Source organism: Colius striatus, chromosome 13 (genome assembly GCF_028858725.1).
Source record: "Colius striatus isolate bColStr4 chromosome 13, bColStr4.1.hap1, whole genome shotgun sequence".
Classification (NCBI taxonomy): Eukaryota; Metazoa; Chordata; class Aves; order Coliiformes; family Coliidae; genus Colius; species Colius striatus.
Genome location: NC_084771.1, coordinates 2,878,185 through 2,899,209, shown reverse-complemented (window position 1 = coordinate 2,899,209; position 21,025 = coordinate 2,878,185). Strand labels below are relative to the sequence as shown.

The 21,025-nt window shown below is 51.2% G+C and overlaps 1 protein-coding gene across 1 annotated transcript in view; it reads left to right on the top strand.

The window, feature by feature from the left end:
• The first annotated feature begins 1,460 nt into the window (after nt 1–1,460).
• GABRA3 (gamma-aminobutyric acid type A receptor subunit alpha3) overlaps nt 1,461–21,025 on the top strand; it is a 62,656-nt gene continuing 43,091 nt past the window's right edge. The window contains exons 1-2 of the mRNA XM_062007038.1: nt 1,461–1,573; nt 5,670–5,791. Of these exons, the coding sequence (XP_061863022.1) occupies nt 1,485–1,573; nt 5,670–5,791 (211 nt within the window). The 5' untranslated portion in view covers nt 1,461–1,484. The remainder of the gene's footprint in view (nt 1,574–5,669; nt 5,792–21,025) is intronic.

The following is a 21,025-nucleotide window of genomic DNA, read 5'->3' as shown; positions in this document are numbered from 1 at the left end:
AAAGCTGAGGTGGGTGGATAAGGACTTGTAGTGTCTGGCTCTTACTTTCTGCCTGCGTGGCAGCTCACATCCTCCTCGGGCTGCACTGAGCTACAAAACAGCAAGGGTCTGGCACAACATGAGGGAAGGCTGCAGGGCCAAAGTGGTGTTGGGGTGGCTGGGGGTAGCTCAGTGCAGAATTGTGGCATAACACACGCTCAGCCTGGCCTCGTGCCCCGTTTGCAGTGGTGTGTGGCAGTACCCGTGCCAGGCGCACGTCGCTGCTCACACACAGCATCCCTGTTCTCCAGGCATTTCCATCCTGCTTGGCCGAGCTCCCTGCTCTCCCTGCCTGGGCTTTCTGTTGGGGATGTCCCCACCTCCCATGGCCATGTGCAGAAATCCCTGCTCCTTGGTTGCACTTCCATAGCTCACCTGCCCCCTTCATCCCGAGGCACCCTCCTCCAGCTGAGAAATGCCGTTCAGGTGCTGGAGTCTGCCTTTCCACCCAGCATCTCCTTCAGTGCTGGAAGGAGCTGCCTGAGGCTCTGCAATATCAGGTGGGGGAATCCAGAGGTCAGTTTTAGCTGGCAACAACACCTTGCCCCAGTTTCTGATTGAAGTGAGGCCTCACTGCTGGCTTTGGGGGCTCACTGTGCCAGGTTGCCGCAGTGCCGGGCTGCATCCCGCCTGCACCAGGCATCAGGGCTCGTGTTGGGGAGCCAACACCACAGGCTGTATTTATACAGGCTGTTGCTTGGCAGTGCTGTTCCAAGGTGCATCAACATAATGAGATACATAAAAGGGGAAGGCAGTTAAATGTGCAATAACATCACAATAAAAGTGAAACTGAGCATTAATGAAAAGTCTAAGCACGGTAAGTGCAGTGCAGTCAGACCCTCCCACTACCTTGAGCCTCAGTGCCCAAACTTCATAATAATTTCTTCCAGTGTCATTATCAGAATTAAATGAGGGCCTAACTGTCCAGAAAAAAGATGCTTGGGTCTGAAGATTGTGCTGTGTGGGTGTCCCCCAGGCAGCACAGGAGCTGAGAACCGCTGCAGGGAGAGGGCAGTGACTGGGAGTACAGGAGGAGGAGGAAGCCATGGGTGAAAGGAGAACCAGGGTGGTCATTTTGGAAGTGGAGCTGTGCACTTGCTGCCAGATGCTGGAGCATCTGGGGAGCTGCTGGATGTACTGTGAAGGTGGGGTGAGGGTTTGTATGTCTGGGTGCACGCTTGGCTCTGCCCCCATGCTGCCACTTCCCCAGAGCCAGCAGTGCTGCAGGGGATGCTGTGCCTTTGGGCCCTGAGTGAGGTCTCTGGGACTTCAAACAGGACCCCAGAAATACTGCCTACTGGCTACCATGGATGAACTACTGGCAGAAACTGAACCAAGTGGATTGCTTTCCTCCTAGTAAATACAGTCTCTTTTCTCTCCTTCCCCTCTGTGCTCCCCTGGCAGGTTTTGGAGGCGTCACCTGCTGGTCCCTGTGTGCTGCCACCATGGCACCGAGGCTCCCAGGAACGGGCTCCATCTCTCCCATCAGCCTTGGGGTCCTCATCCTGGTTTTGGCTCTCCCTGCTGATGCTGGGTAAGGTGGTGAGTGCTGAGGCTGTTGGCTAAGCCTGCAGTCCTCTTGCTGTGCTTAAATATCCCAGGGCCAGTACCTACATGGAACAGTCCAGGGCAAAGCACTGAGAAGTGTCTCTGCTGTCCCTGACCCTCCCCTTGTCCCTGTCCCTGTGCCTTCCACCCAGGGACTGCTCAGTCCCTCACAGCTGAGCTGACTGACTGCATTAGCATTATTTGAGGTGCTCCCACTAAGGACAGTTGTCAGCATTTTTTGCAACAAAACCAATTTTCAGACTTGGCCTCTGCACAATTCACTCTGGGCAAGGACTTGGCTTGGGTGAGTTTTAGCCTGGAAGACAGACTCCTGCCCTTTGATTTATTTTTTTAAAGGAAGCTAGTGAAACAGCTTCAGCTCTTGTGCTGTTTGTGGTGTTTAGAACCACGAGCAGCACACCCCATCTGCTGTGCACAGGGCCTGTGGCCAGCCCAGGCTGGGCACACTGCTCTGCCACGGTCAGGGTCCCTGGGCATGCAGGTTCCAGCTGTCCTGGCCCTGCACCAGCCTCACCTTCCCAGCCTCTGGGAGCTGCTGGGAAGAGAGAAAAGCCTGTTTGTCCCTGGCTGGCTTTGCACCCTCCTCTGTATCCCACCAGAGACTCCACTGAGGCTTTGGTGAGCTCAGAGAGCCCTTGGAGGACAAGGGGCTGAGACCCACAGCACAGCCTGCCAGCCATGGGGAGGGAGGAGGGGAGATAAGGAGAGAGGGAGGGAGGGAGGGAGGATGTGTGCACAGAAGGAGAGAAATGCAAATAATACATCACTAATATAAAACATTCAGAGAAGCCTTTAGAGTGCCAGGTAGAGGCACTGAAACGCTGCAGTGCTGTCTGCTGAGCTACAACCCCAGCAGCTCTCGAGGATTCTCATGCATGAAGAGATGGCAGTGCTGCCACTCCTACCTCACCCCACACTCCTACCCCATCCTGCCCACACCACTTCATCTGCCTGGCTCCACCTTGGCAGAGGCAAATGATCCCAAGCGTGCCTTGCTGTGGAGATGCTGAGCCTGGTGTGGATGCAGGGCTGGCTCCCTGTGCCTGCAGCCTGGCCTCAGCCCTCCCCATGCTGCCCTTCTGCTGCCCACCACACAGCCTCTGGTCCTGCTGGCACTGCTCCTGCCTCTTGTCACGTGGGTATGGCTTTGGTCTGGGGGAGGGTTTGTCCCCTAAGTCACATTGGAGGGGCTCCTTGCTCGGAGGTTGCCGTGCTGATGTGGCAGTTGGCTCTCCAGAGAGCCTGTGCACAGGGATGGCTGGTGAGGTAATGACTTCTCCTCAAGCCTATCCTAATTAAATTTGCTGTAAACCTCTGTCTTCCCTGCCTAAAGGCTTTTAATTATTTTAGAACCATGATCCCCATACCCACCTCTTTGCAGTCCCTTAGAGGTCTTCACTGAGGCTTTGAGCAAGATAAATTAGACCTGTTCTACGCCTTGCTAAAGGGCAGCTTTCCCTTTCTGTTAAGCTGAGGTGAGGCAGCCCAGACCTCAGCTGGACTGGGGAATTAGCCCAAATCAGGTGGCAGGCAGAGGTGCTGCCTGCAGCTTCCCCTTAGCTCTGCCTTTCCCTGCTGCCCCCTGAGTGAATCCCACGCTGCTCACGTCGAAGCCGAACCCTCAAACGGCAGCAGGGGCAAAACAGCTTTGAAATGTGTAAACTCACTTTTCACTGCTGGCTGAGCCTCCACCAGGAGTTCCTTCACCAAAAGCTGTCCTCTCCCTCCTTCTATCACAGGTAATTTTTAAAGCTAGCTTATAAAGCATTAATGAATGAGCTCTCACAAGCGTGCTAGCTATTCATAAGTTCTAGGTGGTTATAGACTCATCAAAAGACACTGGTACAGATTGCTTTTAAGCATGACATCTATTGAAAGCTAATTACAGTAGGCATTTGTTAAATTCCTCAACCTTCTACTTACCTGCAGGGAGTTCAAGCTATTCCAAACGTTTCAAGTCCAGATGAAAAGCCACAGCTAGGGTTTCTGATTCAAATGGGAAGCCTCGAAGGCTGTGCTGCAGTTCCTAACAGCAGCGGGGTTCTGATGTTCTGGATCTGGCAGGTCACATTAGAGCTGGGATGAGTGTTTCCCTGACCATGCCTCACCCCCCCATACCCAATGGGAATTGCAGTTTAAACAGTTACCCTCCCTGGGGTTCCTAGCTAGTCCTTCCTGGCTTGGCCACTTGTCCCGTGATGGCAGGTATTGGTTTGCTAAAAACCAGAGGCCAAGTGGCCTTGTGAGATGTGAGATCTGATCTCTGGAGAAGCAAACCTCAAGCACTTGAAATGCAATTTCCTGGAGTGTCTGGTCATTGATGCAGATGCAAATTAATAGCAAAATTGCCCCAAAATGGAATATTTCAATTAGCTGCAGCATGCTGAACACTATTGATTCAGCCTGACTAAAAACACCCATACCCTGCTCCCTTCTGCTAGAAAATGCCTTTTGCTCTTCTTTTCTCCTACAGAAGCTGAGTTTTCTGTTGGGAGAACATTTGTATAGGCAACTGCAAGGCAGCTCTGCTACCTGTCACCCTGCTGAGCCTTCACAGAGTATTTACAGAAGGGCCAGTAGTGTCAGGGGTAACTTACCTAACCTGATGGGATGCAGCAGCATTAAGCTTTGGATTCTTTAAATCATCGTCCTCTTTCCTCACTTCTTGATGCATGATTAAACCAGTGGCTGCTCACATCAACTGGAACAAAAGAAGATGAGGCTGAAGAGGGGAAGGGGTAGAAGTGATAGAAAGCAACAATTCAGAGGCTTGTCTTCCTCTCACTGTGGGGTGTGGGACTCTCTGAAAGAGGGTCACGGGTGCCCTCCGTGCTAATTGCCTCCTTGTCTTACACCACCACTATCCTTTTCGTTGGCTGCATTTGGGGTCTTATCTGGGCACTGCTCCCTGGTCACTTCTCTCTCTGTTAGTGGCCCAGGGCTGAATTCCCAGGTTGGGCTTCCCCCCTCCTGGGGGGCTCCTGGTGCTGCTGCTGAGGATCCCTCTGCTCCAGCAGCCTTTTCTTCCCCTTCCTCACCCACCCTGCTGCCCTTCTGTGCTTCTTAATCTGTTTGTGGCCCCATTGGTGTCTCTCTTTATTTCCCCTTCCATCTTCCTGGCAATCTCCACCTCTCTATAGATTTTTCCTCTGTTTTTTTTTCCTGCTACTTAATCTTCTGCCTTTCCATTTGTTTTGGTCCTAACAGCTATTTCTGCTGGGGAAAGCTGTGCTTGGAGCCACAACACCAGTACCCTGTGTTGTCTGAGATCTCTTTTAGAGGCAGGCAGTTTCAGAAGGATTCACAGGCTCCTTTTCTCTTGATTGAGAGGGAGATGCAAAATGCAAATGTATTGTGTGAGGCCCTTGGGCTTCTGAAACTGCATTGAAGATTTTGTTTGGTGAGCTTTGTTTGAGAAGTTTACCACTTATTTTATTTCACCTGGGGCCTGAGAATGCCCTGAGGAAATCATCTTATGTGGGGGCTTCCAGGCTTCTTGCACTGAGCAGAGATAGGAACACGAAAACTCATTTGGTTTTATAAGCAGCACAAGTTCAGCAAACAGCAGAAATGGCTCACGAGGAGTTTTAATGACAGACTTGGGCTTCAAACCTGCTTTACTGAATTCCTTCTTTTCTGCCTCCCTCCCCAATTCCCAGGAGCAGAGGACAGGGAAATGGCTTGATATGGTAACTAACTGGTGTCACTTCTTTCATGCTGCCTGGGAGGAGATACTGGCACTTGAGTAACTGGGATTCCCATGGCTTCTGCTCCTAAAATGCCCTTCCTTAGCAGAAGGTGAGGGCAGGCAAAGGCTCCTGAAAAACAGGGCTCCTAAACCACTACCCATGGGGCCACTGGCCCTGGGCAGGGAAAGGTGAGGAGAGGGCAGTGGGTGATGCCTTATGTGCAGGAGAGCTCCATCCTGCAGTTCAGGGCCCACAGCAGCACAGGCTGGAGCAAGGAGCCAACATCCCTCACTGCCAGGGACTGTTCAGAGTGTGTGTACAGTAGGTTTCTCTTCTGATGAAGCTGCTTCTTCTCTTTTGCCCCGGTGCCAGGCTTTCTCAGAAGCACGTCTCGGACGTTGTTGATGACAGCAAAGACAACATCACCATTTTCACACGCATCCTGGACAGGCTCTTGGATGGATATGACAACCGCCTCAGACCTGGGCTTGGAGGTCAGTTGAGTGCAGAGATGATGTTTTCCACAGCTGTGTAGCTTGAGGAACGAGTGGCTGCACAGGTGACTTGTTAATAAGTCTGATGCTGTCGGGAGGAGAGGCTGGTTCAGTGCCAGAGTTGCCCACGTTGAGTCTGTGCTATCTTGTTTGGTGTTTTGTGAGGTGAGAGGTGCAAATCCTGACTGCTGTGGTCTCCTGTGACATTGCATTGATAGGCCTGTAGGTGGAGCAAATATGATTAAACTTATGCTACTTGTATAGGCATTAAGTGTTTCACAAATGTACCGGTGTGCAGGACCTTCAGCTCATGTTGGTGTTGCTTTTTAGTCAGTGGGCTTTGCTACAGAGCCTCTATCTTGACATCTAGGTTCTTGCCTGTGTAACTGTCACCTGGCAAAGCTGGTGTCTCTCTGCCAGTCTGGGCACTGGGCAGTCAGTGGGCTCTGCTGTGTCATGAGCTGCTTTGAATGCTACTGCTATTACAGCTACTGCTGCTGATTTTCTCTCCAAGCACCTACAGGTGCTTAAGGTGCTATAGAAAGCAAAACCTTTCTTCACCTTCCTTGCTAAAGGCTTTGACATGCCTTTAGCATGATGTAAGGAGGTAGATGTGTGGGGAAGACAGAGATGAGCTTCCTTGCTGAGATGAGGGAGACATAGGCTGGTGTGGTTTCTTGGGGCATTGTTGCCAAGGGGCATTGCTGTTGCAGAGAAGACGACTCCTCACAGGTGCTGGTAACTGTGTGCCATGGGGGCTGCTGAGGTGATGTCCCTGCAGTGCTTTGAGCCTTTCTGTTCCACTGCAAAGAGGTGCTGCTGGACCACACTTGTCACCCAAAGCTGGACTCGCTGTGTGCTCCCCTGGAGGTCCCACTGCCAAGAGAGGTTGGGAACAAGGTTTCCTGAGCTCTTGTGTGTGTTGGGGGCTCTGTGACACAGTGCTAGCCTGGCATTGCACTCTGCCTTCCTCAGAACAATCTCATTGTCTCTCCCCAGCCCCATGTCCAGCTCTGTGCATGGCCCTGTGCCCTGCACGTGTCCAGGAGTACTTTGATCCCAAGCAGAGACCATGCAAAATGTGGGGAAGAAAGATTTGTCCAATGATCATCCTCCCCTCTGACGGTCTGCCGTGCTGCAAGAGCTGGACAGGAAAGGGTTACTGTGTCTGCATAGACCATCCATCAGTTTTATTGCTTTTGTTGCTTGTTTCTTTCCCCCAGAATTAACTGCAGTCCCACTAATAGCTTTGCTTCCTCAGGCCTCCCCAGTGGCTGCATTGATTTAACTGAAATGAGTTCTGAAAGGGGACTGAGGGGGCATTTATGCTCACCGTAGGCTTGGCTGCAGACAACCCCGTGCAAAGTATTAACAAGAGGACTCCCAGGAGCCCCTTGCTGGGAAAGTTAAAACCTTTCTTGGAACATCTCTGCTCTGTTGCTTTAGATCCCTTAATAATGTGCTTAACATAATAAATTGCCTTTGCCTGAACTAGACATTGCCTGTTCAAAGACTGCTTTCACCTCTGATTTCCCCTCTTACAGTACTCTCGTGGACCCAGGTGGGAGGTTTGCACAAGGACTCACCAGTTTTGGAGGCTCTTCTGGCAACGAGTTGGCCTCAGTGTCTGTGTGTTTGGGGCAGCCTGATGAGCCAGACTGTTAGGGCTGCTGTCAGGAAGAGCATTAGAGGGAAAGACCTTTCCCTCTGCTGCTGGTGGCCAGAGAAGCAGAAATGGTCCTGCTGCAGACTGCAGACTCCAGACTTAGGGGTGAATCATATGGCCTGGAGTGATAGGCAGCCAGGGATGGGCTCCTGCTGTCCAAAGTGAAGTGAGATCTGTGAAAGGGGTGGGTTTGCTTCAAATTAGCAGCTGTGCTGCTGAGTGACTCAGTGACTTACAAGGTGCATTGGTTTTCCTTTGAGACAGTTCTGGGCAGACCCTGTAGACCCAACACCGGCTTCCCCTGTTTCCCTCAGAGATACCTTCCACTTGCTTTTCTGAAGATACCAGGCACTCCATTAGCACTGTGAGGTCCTGCTTTGGTGTCTGTGGGAAGGACAGCTGTGATTGTGGTGCTATTGTGCTGCATTGGCTTTGGATGGCAAGTTTTTGGTAGTGGGGGGGAGGCTACAGGGGTGGCTTCTGTGAGAAGCTGCCAGAAGCTTCCCACGTCTGATAGAGCCAAGGCCAGCCAGCTCCAGGACACCACTGGCCAAAGCTGAGACAATTGGTGTCATAGCATGTTTGAAAAGGGGCAAAATGGTTACTGTAGAGGACTAGATGATCTTTAGAGGTCCCTTCCAACCCCCACCATTCTGTGCCTCCGTGGGGGACCCATGCTGGAGCAGTCTGTTCCTGAAGGAAGAACCCACACTGGAGCAGTTTGTGCAGGACTGTCTGCCACGGGAGGGATTCCACACTGGAGCAGGGGAAGAGAGTGAGGAGTCATCTCCCCTGAAGAGGAAGCAGCATCAGACACACTTTGTGATGAACTGGCCATAACGCCCCTTGCCCATCCCCCTGTGCTGCTGGCAGGGTGGAGGTAGAGACCCAGGAAGAAGCGAGGGTGGAGGGAAGGCACTTCAAGATTTGGTTCTTATTTCTCATTACCCTCTCTGCTCTGATTGCTAATAAATTAAACCAATTTCCTCAAGTGGAGTCTGTTTTGCCCGTGGCAGCTATTGCTGAGTGATCTCCCCATCCTTATCTTGACCCATGAGCCTTTTGCTGTATTTTCTGTCTCCTGTCAAATTGAGGAGGGGAGTGACAGCGCAGCTTTGGTGGGCTCCTGGCACCCAGGCAGGGTCACTCACCACACGTGCCCATGCACAGGCTGCCATGTGGGTGACTGGGAAGCAGGACACTCAGGCTCCCTTCCTGGCCTTGGCTTCCCTGCTCAGTATGAGCCTGAGCCCCTGGGCTGGGCTGGGAAGGGCTGAGCAGGGTGCAGGTCCGTGCATGCCCGGGGCTGTGAGGTGCTTGTGGCACTGTGTGCCTGTCCCCCACGCTCAGCACGGCACCAGGAACAGAGCAATGTTTGTTTAGGCTTTGGGAAAAGAGACTGTAAGCAACAGAGTGTTGATGTGGTGACTTCTCCCCTCAAGATAGCCTCTTTGTATTTATTTTCTTATCCCCTCTGTTTTCACCATCTGCTGCCACCCACTCTAATAGCTCCCATGCCAAAGCTCCTCTTCCTACCAGGATGGTGTAGACACAGTCTGAAGCAAACCACTGCTGAGGCTGCTCAGGAGTGCCTGGCACTGCAGAGCCAGGCTCCAGGCAAAGGGTGATCCTGTGCCTCTCTGCTACTCCTGCCATCAGGTAGCAGAGGAGAGGACAAAGCTGACACACTGATGGAATCCCCTCCAGCCAGGAGTCCTTGCAGTCTGGCCAGCAAGTAGAGGTCTGTGAGCATATGCCAGGCTACCTTAGAAGATGGAAGGCAAGGGGGGAGATAGCTGTCAGACTCCTCCTTCTGCAGGAATGACCCGTAGCACTGGAGGCAGCACCACTGGTGTCACAGTCTTCCATGGCTGGTAGGAGGTTTCTCACTGTCTCTTCCAGGTGAGCTGGGGCTGGCTTGCTCTCAGGGGCAGAGCTGAGTCTTGTGTTTCTCCCCATGACCACTGAACTATAATCTGGGCTTGAGGAAGGGGTAGCTGTGTAAATAGATCATGTTCTAGGACTCAGAGCCAGGGAGGAGAGGAAGGAACTGTCAGCAGATAACCTGTGTTTAGGGCAGATTGACTATTAAGTCAGGAGAGGAACAGAAAGGGACCCCAAGGGCATGAAGGCATCTGTTGTCGTGGCTAACCTTGTAGAATAAGAAAACCACCCACTGAGAGAGTTTCTGTGGACAGCATTGGCCTCCACTCCTGCTCTGGAGCTATGCAATCACACAGACCCTCTGTCCAGCTCTGACGGGGCTGCCATGAGGGACATCTATTTATAGCCCTCAGATTCTCTTTGCTGGGGCTCCCTGCAGAGCTGAGATGCAGAGGAGCCTCAGTTTTGAACCTGGAGTTTGCCTTGCTTGCAAGAGCAGGAGAGAAAGAAGTAGAAGGGCCTGACCAAGGGGGAGCTATCATACACCCAAAGAAGGAGGAGATGTTCAATGAGTAGGATGTGAGCAACGGGACCATGAGTGATCCTGCAAGAATGGCAGATGTGCAGGAGTACCCTGTGTATCCTTGTGCCTGCAATCCTAACACAGCCAGGGTGATGCCCAGCATGGTTACCATGAGAGGGGATGCAGTGCTTGGGTGGTTTGAGGGCCAGTGATGTTCCCTGTGCAGCTGTACCTCCTGCAGCCTTATTTCCTAACTGGTGAAGTCTGGGTTCACTGTGCTGCAACTGAAACACAACCATGTTGTGAATGTCTGGGTAGAGGAAGGGGGGAAGGTTTCCAGCCTTGTCCCAGCCTTTTCTTTCCTCAGAGCTATGATAACCCTTTTAACATACTTTGGCAATACAAACCTGTGGGGAAGAACCTCAGGGGGGGAGGCACATGGGGCCTTTCTGTAGCTGTCTGCAAAACACAGTAGGGGTTTCTTCCAGCTCAGCCAGGGACTGCTCACTTCAGGAGGAGCAGGGGTGGGCCTGAGGTGTTATTGGGTGTAAAGATTAGCCCAGAGGGTGGCTGGAGCAGCAATGGACAAATCTATGTAGATAGTGGTTGGGAGAGTTGTTGTCCTTTCTAGGGAATGCCAAGGAGAAAAACATTTTGCCCTAAGGAGAAGAGAGTAGACTGTTGAGTTTTCTAACAGATGGGCAGTAACTTTCTAGATGAGCCAGTTTCTCCAATTGCCATTCAAGAGTCATTTGTGCCACACTGAGCAGCTGGGCTGGGCTGGCTGGGTGTTAGCCCTCCTGCATGGCTCACAGGGGAACTCAGGGCGTTTCCTTAAAGCTTCTCTGGAGTCCCTGCATGGCTGAGCTGGCCCTGGAAGGGAGTGGTGGCTGGAGAGCATCTGTGTCTGCACAGTGTGCTTCTGGACAGTTGAGGGGTGGGAGCCTACTGATGTTTTCAGAGCATGGATTTACTGGTACCAGCAGACATAGGCAACTGGATTGAAGCAATGTGGTTCACTAGCCAGGATGAGACACTTGGCCCCTTTGGTTTCTTTTTCCTTGGGGACAGGACATGACACTCAGTTCTTGTCCTCAGCATTGGCAGCAAGTGAATCCCATCCAGGCAGTTGCACCTGCACAACTGGGTATATCCAGAGAGTGAAGGCAACCCAAGCTCCTGGCTGCTTCCTCTTCCTCATCTCCCCTGGGCTGCTCTTCATGGCTTGGGGTTAACATCTCCCTGCCCATGTTGGGCTCGGCAGGTTTCGGTGTGGTCAGGCTCTGCTACTGGCCATAGGACTCAAATCAGGGATGCCCTACAAAGCCCTTCATCTGCCCTTGCTGTGTCAGCTCCGCCCTGCTAATGGTTTTGATCTGTAGCCACCTGTTAATATTTATCCTGCTGATGTATTCCCTTTATTCTTTTGTAAGGGAAGCGCACCTGGATTGGAGTTGTTCTTCTCTCTTCTCCCTGCAGTGCAGTTTCTTCCTGCTTCTTTAATGATGGTGTCATTTGGCAGGATGGCTTCTGAGCAAGTGGGAAACATCTGCAATCCCTACCTTGCCACCAATTCAAGTGCTGATGGCTGAGAGGTTTTGGGCTTGGGTTCAGAGTGTCTCCCTTCAGGGTGAGATATCCCCATGAGAGGCTTAGTGTGTCCCACCTCAGTGCCTCTGTCCGGATCTCCTGCAGGTAAGGGCTTGTCTGGTATTATGTGAGCATGAAAGCAGAGGGGCTGAAATAGGCAGAATAATGACATTATAGAACTGCCTTCTCTTCAAAGTACCGTGCTTTGCAAGCTGAAAAAGTGAGGGTTTGTCTGCCTGGCAAGATCCCAAAAGGAATCTATTTGCAGTGAAAGCAACCTATAACAGGAGTAGACATTACTGAGTTGTCTAGAGGTTTAGAGAACTTTGATTTCCTAAAACCTGGATGAAATGATGCTTCTTGTCTGCTGTGGGTAGGTTGCAAAGCCCAGGGGAAGGGTCCCTTGCAGACTCTTGGGATGCATGTGAAGTCACGGAATGCAGCAGCCCAGGGGTTGAGTCAGGTCTCCTCTTGGTCCCTTGGCAGGAGCATCGGGTGTGTGATGAACCTGCCTGCAGTTTGTCATGAACATTATCTAGATCTACTGTTTGTGCAAGACAAACATTAGATGACAAACCCAGTGGTCCTTTGTGGCTTGTTGTGTTTTCCAGGGTTTCAGGATGGCGTTTAATCTGGTTTTCTGTCTCAACGTTCCACCTCTCCCAACTTCTCATCTCTTCTCTCTGATCTGACTTCATGTCTTGTATTGATGACTCCAGGGAGGAATTGGATCATTTCTTAGTAAAAAAAAATAAATCCTTGTCTCATCCCAGGTTTTTGTCTTTGTCTGAGGTTCCTTGATGAGTTTTAATTTGAAGTTGAGGCATTGCCTGAACAGCGTTCCCTTCTATTTACCTTTCTGGGCAACGGGGACCTTGCTCTGTCTCATCAAACCTCTGAAGTTAAGATCTATGAACAAATTAAAGAAAGCTTGTGTTCCTCTGGGGTGCAGCTCTCCAAAGACAGCTGTGGCATGGATTTGCACAGCCCCAGTGCTCTTCTCTCTCATGGAGAAATCCCAGTTGCGCTGCTGTTTAAACCCACGGCGCACAGGGAGAGGAAGCTCTGTGTGAAAAGGCATGCACACATCAGAAGGCAAGTGAAGAATCTGGGCTTGACAGCTATGCCTAAGGGTAGAAGTCTTCTCTTAAATAAGTTATGAACTTGCTTAGGGCAACAAGCCTGTATCAAAGCTTCGGGGATATCACAAACACTCCGGAGGGGACAGAAACCCATTGTGAAAAGAGATTCGTAGCTTTTGTGTCAAACTACACCTGGGCTTCAGAGCACAGGGTCCTCTGGGGGCAGCTGGCAGGTGCCCATGCCCCTGCTGTGCTGTGGGAGGAGGGTGAGCCACCCCAGCAGGACGCTGCCTAGCCGCTGTTTCCACATAGCCAAAGGTCACCACCAGCCCCGAGGCTGGCCTGGGCGGTGTGCTCCTGGGCCATACAGAGGTGACACAGCCAAGCCCCCAGGCTGATGGCTTTGTGGAGGGGAAGGTGTTTCTCACACTGCTTGGATGCCTTTTTATATCTGATGCCTTTGCTTGCCCTGTGTAACCAACACCAAGCCTGCCCAGGGCTGCTGACCCCTCTGGATAGCCACGAGGGCAGGCAAGAAGGGAGTTTTTTATACCCAAAGGATGAGAACTTTTTCTAGGGAAGTGAATCCATCTGGATGGGGTTTTTTTACCCCAGTAATTAGTACTGGAGTTCCATCTCAGAGCTTGAATGTTAGATGAGGCACCTGCAGTGAACCAGTGCGTCTGGTAGGCAGCTGATCCCTGCCCCAGGGAAGCTGGGGATGGGATGACACTATTTGTTTATAATGACTTTGGAAGACGAGAGCTGATGTTTAAGAGTGTTGAACATGTGTTAGATGGTTTTAAGAACAGTAGTAGATGATGTTATAGATGGCCATAAACTGCTTGCAAGGATGTCTTTATTGATCTGTCGGACTATGGCAGCTACTCGTTTAATCCCGTGTAAAGGATTTATAATGTGCCTTTGGTATGGATTGTGAGATACAGGGTTTTTATTGGGTATTATAGACTTGAAAACCAACTTTAATCAGTTTATTCTGAGAAGCTGGTAGTGAAACAACTGGTCCTGTGTTGAGGAAACAGCAGTTATTTTATTTGTTGAGCTAGAGGATAAAACGTTTGCAGCAATTCCTGTACCTATACAGGCACTGATTATGTCTGATGAGGCAAAGCCATCGATTGTGTTAGTGGGGAATTTCAGCCAGGTTCCATCTGGAAGGAGCAATCAAATCCCATCTACCTGGGCCCCCTGTGGTGGGGGGATTAATGCTGCTGATTCAGACCTGTTGGCTTGTTAATGCTGTTTCGTTTATATAAAGGGTATTGTTTGATTAAATAAAAACGTTGGAGTGTTGGTGAGGCTGTGTAAGATGCTTTGGGGAGGGAACTGCTGCAAGGCTGCCAGGCTAAACTGTGCAGGGTCCCTTCACCAAATGCTGTAAAAGTCAGAGTGAAACTCTCCCCCTCTTGCAGTAAATGGCAAAGCTCTAACTGAGGCTGGCGGGGCAGGAACGTCGTGTCGTGATTTCTTTGTCTATGTGTGGTAACCAGCAGCTTCCTTCAGAAATCTGCCTCTGAAGGACATACAGCTCATGTTTACTTACAAAAACCCAAAGTCTTTGAGGAGTACTGGCAACTGCAAGCACAGGGTATAGCCTGCAGAGAGTTCTTAATCTGCAATTGGCATTGTGACAACAGGACACCTCATTCACTTTACCTTCTGCAAGAAGAGAATTGAAACCAAAATGATGAGAACAACAGGTATGGAAAAAGCATATGATTTCCTTTCCCCCCCCTACTAAACCTGCTGAAAAATGCTGCTGATGACAAAGTTCAGATTGAATCAGTAGATGGAGTGATTCATGACTGAAGCGAAATAAATCGTGGCTCAAAATTCAAGACACTATTTCAACCTTGCAAAAGTCATTTCAGCTGCCCTCTGTTGTGTTGTTTTGGAAGGATCAGTTCTGAGACAAGAAATTTGTCAAGGAAAAGATCTGATGGCCATAAAAAAGAACCCCCAAACTGCAGTAGCTTGCAAAGGGAAAGGTTGGCAGAGGCTCTGCACAAGGCTCACTGCCCTCATCTGAATTCTTGTCCAGAAAGTTGTTTGTATCCCTCCAGGCCAGATCAGATTTCTGCAGTCCTGCATTCCTACTTACTCACCTGAAGACATGTCTCCTGGAGAGCTGTGAATGTCACTTTAGCCAGCTAAGGGCACTGTCCTGCAAAAAATGAAGGTGCAAACTCTTCTTTCCACAAGTTGTGTTTTCTGTGAAGGGGCTTTCACATGTGGGAATTGAGGTACAGGCTTTTGTGTTTGAAAGATTAGAGCTCTTCTCTTTGCTCTCACCTGAGAGCTTGAGAAAGCCTTTTTCCTAAATGGGGTCCCATCTGTGTGCATGAAGAAGGGTTAAAGAACACAGGCATGAAATCTCCTTCCTTGCCTGATCAATCTAGCCATCATGCTGGGAGAAGCTTTCTGATAGCTTCTCTTTGCCATGTAACATTAACACTGTTAAGTCCACCCTGGCAAAGAGGGAGACAGGTAATTAATTTGCAAATCAGGAAAGGGGATGTGACTTTGATACAGAAGAGAAGGCCTTTAACTACAGGAGGCCTTGGTGGGCATGGCTGTGCCAGGCAGGAGTCCCCTGACACTGGGACCCCCAGGCTGGGCTGGTTCCCCCCTGTGCCTCCCTCTCTGCATCACAGTGGGTCCCAGTTTGCTGCCAGACAGAGAAGAGATGGAATATAACAATGGAGAGGGGAACCAGGTGAGGCAGGGGGGAGGCTGGGAGAGTGCAATTGCCTCTGTGGGGTGAGTTGGCTGAGCCAGGCGAAGGTATCTTTGCCTCTATCCACTGTTCTTTCCTTTTTAAAGCCCTAGCTCTATTAGAATTATTACTATTTTGATGCAGAATGCATTAGAAAGGGAAAAGGCAAAAATCCCAAACCCTATCCGGATGGATTTGTTCCCAGAAAGATGTTTAATTTTGTATGTATAATTGAAAGGGGCTAAATATAGCTGTATTAATATTTATGGGCCGTATGTTGGAGTCACTACAAGAGTTGCTGTTCAAGGCAATTAAGCTTTACCTTTTCACATGGAGCATTTCAGCATTTGGAGATGACATTAGTTGTGTGACCTGCATCCAAGAGAGGAAAAAAAAAAGAGGCTAAAAGCATGCCATTATCCATCAAATATGATACCCTATATTTAACACTTATTGCTGACAGGCAGTTTGTCTGCAGCAAGGCTGATCTCTCCGAAGCAGGACTGCTGTCTGAACAGTGGGGACACTGGAGAAACCAGGAGGCTCAGAGGCTTGGAGGGGAACTGTCCCTGCAGACAGTTTTCAGAGGAACTCAGGGACTAGACTGTCTCATGGCATCACAAAGCAGGCATTACCCACCTCAGTAGCTGAGGGGCAAGAGGGGAAAATTACCACAGTGGCACTTCATGGACTCCATCTCCCTTCATACCACCTCCACCCCGGAGCTGGGGCAGAGGGAACGTGCCCCTCGTGCCGAAGCACACGGGGCAGGGAGGGCTGTTTGCACCCCATTCCTGGCCTCAGGCTCTCTGTGTGTATCTGCAGGGCTAGTCACAACCTTCATGTCATTAAAGCACTGGGAAAGCAAATGCTGTCCGGAGATCTGCGCTGCCGTAGGGAGCGTGTGCACGGGGAATTAGGTCGAGGCTGTAATGATGGAAACTAGTCAGTTTGCGTTAATAACAAAGGCAAAATGATGATGCACTTGATTTCTGAAGAGCCATCTTTCAAGAGAAGGGTATCAGTGGGATAACATGCCACGAGTCCTGGCTGGGGCTGAATTGCCCTGCATTGCTGCTTGGTGGGAGCTGCAGCTCCTCACTGCTCCAGTTAACAAAGAAGCTGTTAGATGCTGTAAAATCAGGACTGTCTGAATCCCACCCTTCTACTAAATTCCATCAGTGTGTCAGCTTTGTCCTCTCCTCTGCCTGGGCTCTGGTAACTGCCTCTGAGGAGGAGGACTGCAGTGAGGAGCCTCAGTCAGGGCTGCTCTGCATCCTGCTTGGGGAGCAAGGGCTTACACATCCTCCCCAGGGCAGCTGCCCACAGCCAGGGCTGCAGAGGCCGGCTCAGGGAGGGTGGACTTGCTGCTCATCCCTTCCCCGAGGGCTGAAGCCTTGTGTGAGTGTGTTTGTGTGCTTCCACTGAGGCGTTGTGTGTGTTTGGGTAGCTGGAAGCCTTCTATCCCGTTCATTAAGCATCAGGAGAATGTGTTTTCTGATGGCTTTCATTAGCTTTTGCTGCTGGAGCACAATAGCTGCTTAAACAGGGAGGGGAAAGCTGAAATCAAACGGCACAGCCGTGGAGGCAGGAATGGTGGGCACGCTCTTAGCCCCTGGAAACGAGTTTCCAACTCCAAATGGCCCTTCTGAGTTCAGCCTTGGCTGTGGGGATTTGCCCCAGGTGAGGCTGACCCCAGCAGACCAGTATTTCCAATTACAAGGACAATGTCCTCGCTGAAAGGCCTTGGTAGCCAAGGATTGTTCCTTGGTGTGCCTGAGAGCAAGCCAGGGCAGGGCTGAGCCCCTCCTCTTGTGTTCCTGAACAAGGGCAAGTCAAGCTATATAGTAAGGAACAAGGAAATTGCACCAGTTAAATTTAAAAAGCTCATTTAGCTAAAGCAGCACAACCCCCCATGAATATTTATCTGGTGTTATGGAAGCATGTGGACTCCCACCTACTTTATTAAATTGATTTTCAATGAAAATGCCAGTTGGAGGACGTTGATTAATGACTGATGGGATGGTACAATTAATGTGAAGTCTAGAGTCAGCAAGAAGTGTCCCCTGAGCCCGTGTGCCCCTCACTTAGGCTGGGCTAAGAAAATGTCTCTAAACTTCTCCTGAGGGCCCATGTGGGTTCCACGATGGGGTGAACAGGAGCTGCTGTTTGGCCAGTGCAGGGTTTTGCTTGAGGGCTGACCTTGAAGGTGGTGTGTGGCTTTTGCTCCCAGTGCTCTGCTGTTGCCTCTGCTTTTCACATCCCCCTCCATGCAGGCTGCACCTGAGAATTAAACCCAGCAGCGAGCTGCAGCGATCATGTCAGGTTTGAGTTGGGCTCCCTGGGCCTTTGCATTTAAACATGCCTGGGATTAGCTCCGTCAGCCTCCGGATCCGCTCGGCTCTTACCAATTTACCTGCTTGGATTTGTCTCCTGAAGGAAAGCAATTTGAAGCTGTAACATTACAGCTCTATTAGAGAGCAGCCTCCCAGCGAGACCCCCGCCAGCCCCAGCACCGCCTCCTTCCTCTGAGCTGTCAGGAGCTGGGGTGGGAGATGCTGAGTGTGCTGCAACGGGGAGTGTGTCCCCCTGACTGGGCAGCCTGGCAATCCCGCTGGGACAGAGGGGGCTGGGGGCTGCCTGCACGGCCAGGAAGAGAGACTGTCCCCACAGGGCTCTTGACAAGCCTGTGGAAGCAGCTGTGGGTGGGATATGGCAACTCTCTTCCTCTACAGGGGGTTTCTGGGGCAGAGGCGAGGGGGTTTTGGGTGTGATGGTGAGGTGAGGGCTGGGGGAGCTGCCTCAGTGCACAGGGAAGGCAGCACTTCAGGAGAGAGAGAGATGGGTCCCTCTCAGCATCCCTGCACCCACGTTGCCCAGAGAGGCACCACAGTGCTGTGAACCACTGCAACTGGCCCGAGTGGCACCAGACAACCAAGGCCTGGGGCACAAATGTCCCTTTAGCCACTGTGAGACCCCCACAGTGACTGGGAAGCACTGACGTGGTCCCCCCTTCCCAGAGGGCACGTGGTGCCCAGTGGGCTATGGCCAAACGGCACAGGAAGCACAGCTGGGGGCAGAGGAGGTGCAGATGCTCCCCATGCTGCCCTCCAAGGCCAAGAAGCTCTTGTAGCAATCTCTATTTTGCAGGAGTTTGGGCTTCTCTCTGCATGCACTTGGAGCAGAGGGGCTCCCCAGGCAGTACCTGTGCCAGCAGGCAGCGAATGGGTGCAGATACGTTTGAGTTGTCTGGGCATTCCCCTGCTATGCTGGGTATTGCCAGGGAGCTGAGCACAGAGGGGAGAGTGATGGGAACAGAAAGGAGTGAAAAAATCAGGGAGCAAATGCTGGTTAGTGTGTATGTGGCAGAAAAAGAGAGTTCTGGCTGAAAGCAGAAGCTGAGAAAAGGCAGATTGGCAGGCAGCATATTTCTGGAGACAGCTTTCTCCTCTGTAGGCTGTGAGTCGCCTAAGAGACGTGTCAATAAAGCACACTCTCAGGCACTGCCTCTAATAAATATATATTTAAGAAAGACATCTCTTCCAAACTTCTGCTAGGAGATGTCTAATTCTGAAGGGATGGCATGACAAATGACATCTCCAGTGGAAGCAGGGGGTTGCCATGGGAACTGGAACGCTTGGAAAGCACGCTGCTAAAACAAGAAAACATTCTCTCCAGCAAAGGAAATTAAAAATTACATCTGGAGGCATTTGCCCTCTGCTTGTCTCTGAAGGGAGTGCTGGAATATTATGCAGCAGCTCGGCATTCATGTGGTGGGCAGAGCTGGAAATTCGCTCTTTGTTGCCGAATTTCTATGAGTAACTGTGCTAAAAAGCTTTCCTGTCCAGGGACAATGCTGGTGGCTGAGCAGTGCTGGGGAGGGGAACATTTAGAGCCACAATGGCTTTTCCCCTCAAAGGATTTTGCTCACTTGGGGATAAAACAACAGCCTGAGCACACAAATAAGCCCATCTCGCTGTGTGTGGATCACCCCGCTGCTCCCAGGCTTGGCGTTTGCCTTCCCTGGGAGGCACGGGGAAGCCAGGCAAGAGGGGGTGTGCTGGAGGGGCATGGTGTGTGTCTGCAGGATCTCTGTCCTTGCCAAGTCTAGGACAGCAAGCACGGGTGTTATTCCCCCCTGGCAGAGGGGGACTCACAGCCCGTGCTGTCCCAGGCATTTCCTAGTGCCTTGGCAGCAGCGTGAGCAGAGAGCACAGGCAGCTCGGTGAGCCTGAGGGGGTGAGGAGAGCTCACCAGGCTGTATGACAGAGCTCCAGCACCAAGGAAATGCTACATTGAGCAGTGCAAGGCAATGTGAGTGAAGTGAGTTTATCTGTAGGATGCATTGGCGATGCTGCAGACGCCACGAGCCGCAGCCAGGCAGCCCTGTGACCTGGCTGGGGGGGCTTGGCTCTACACACAGCTCAGCACCAGGCACACAGGCTCCCACCGCCTTGGGGTGCATCAGGAAGGGAAAGCACCTGTCTGCATCGCCCTGGGGTGGTGGTGAAGGATGCCAGAAGCATCACCGGAGGCAACACTGTCAGAGGAGCTGATTAAGTTCTTCCACTGAAGGAAATGCCAGCCAGGAGCTAACAGAGAAGGGAACCAGAGTGCAAATTACTGTGTTGCTCCCTGCTATGGTTTTCTTGTATCTTCGTCTCAGTGTCTGGCATTGGCCTCAGGGGACAGGCTTGAGAATTAAATGGTCTCTTACTCTCAGCTCTACAGCGAGCCCCAGGAGCCACTTTCTTCTTTTTTTGCCTCCTTCTGGTTGTTTTTTTGCACACTACAGTCCATCATATGGTCTGGCAATCCTCAGGCTGCAGAGCAACCTGGAACAAGATACAGCCAGAGGCAGGGGAAGGCAGCGCTGAGGCTCAAAGGCAGACAGGGAAACTTAGAGACAGCACAAGTGCATCACAGGCTCAGTGCCCCAGTGCAGGTCAGCACCAGTGCTGGGGCTGGGGCTCAGCCTGCAAACCTCACACATTTGCTTGAGACATCTTGTTTAGCCTTTCTCCCTTTGCAATGGCTTTAATGCAATGCAGTGTGTCTCTCGTTTGCTTTTGCTTGCATTTCCCTGCTTGCTTTCTGGCTTCCCAGTCTTGCCAGTTGTCTGTCTGACAATGATTATCAGGTTAGTGATAGCAGGGTTGTATTGCACCCTCGTGCTTGTCTTTTTCCTGCGGATCTGCCTGGAGCTCTGATGAATTACAGAGCTCAGTAATTGCTTTTCAAATGCTAAGGATTTTACTGGCAGGGATCTGAAGTCCTTGCAGCTCCTCTTCAAGCATGTGAGCAGCCTGTTGGGAGGTGATGGCTTCAGCTAGAGAAAGACTTGTTGAGGAGTTAACAAAAGGTTTGGTGTTTTTGGGAAAGGGAATAAGCAGCAAGCTGGCAGGGCCAATCTGCAGGCTCCCTGATGAGAAGCTTCAGAGGTGCACCTTGTCTGTGCAGGTTCTGGATAAGCCTGGTGCAATGAGGGACTCTCCCAGCTGAGTTTCACACCCATGAAGGGATGCAGCAAAGACAGCAACTCAGTGGCTGCTTTGTTCTGGTGCCTTTTCTCTCCTGCGTATGGCACTGGGGCACAGGACCTGCTGCAATCTTTCCCTGAGGGTGCTGTTCACTAAGATCCCTTGATGTGGTCAACAGAAGCATCGATGTTAACCCCTAAAGAGGGAAATTAGCTGAGGATGAGGGCAGGAGGGCAGGCTCAAAATGCAACACAGGTGCCTTGCAGGTCACT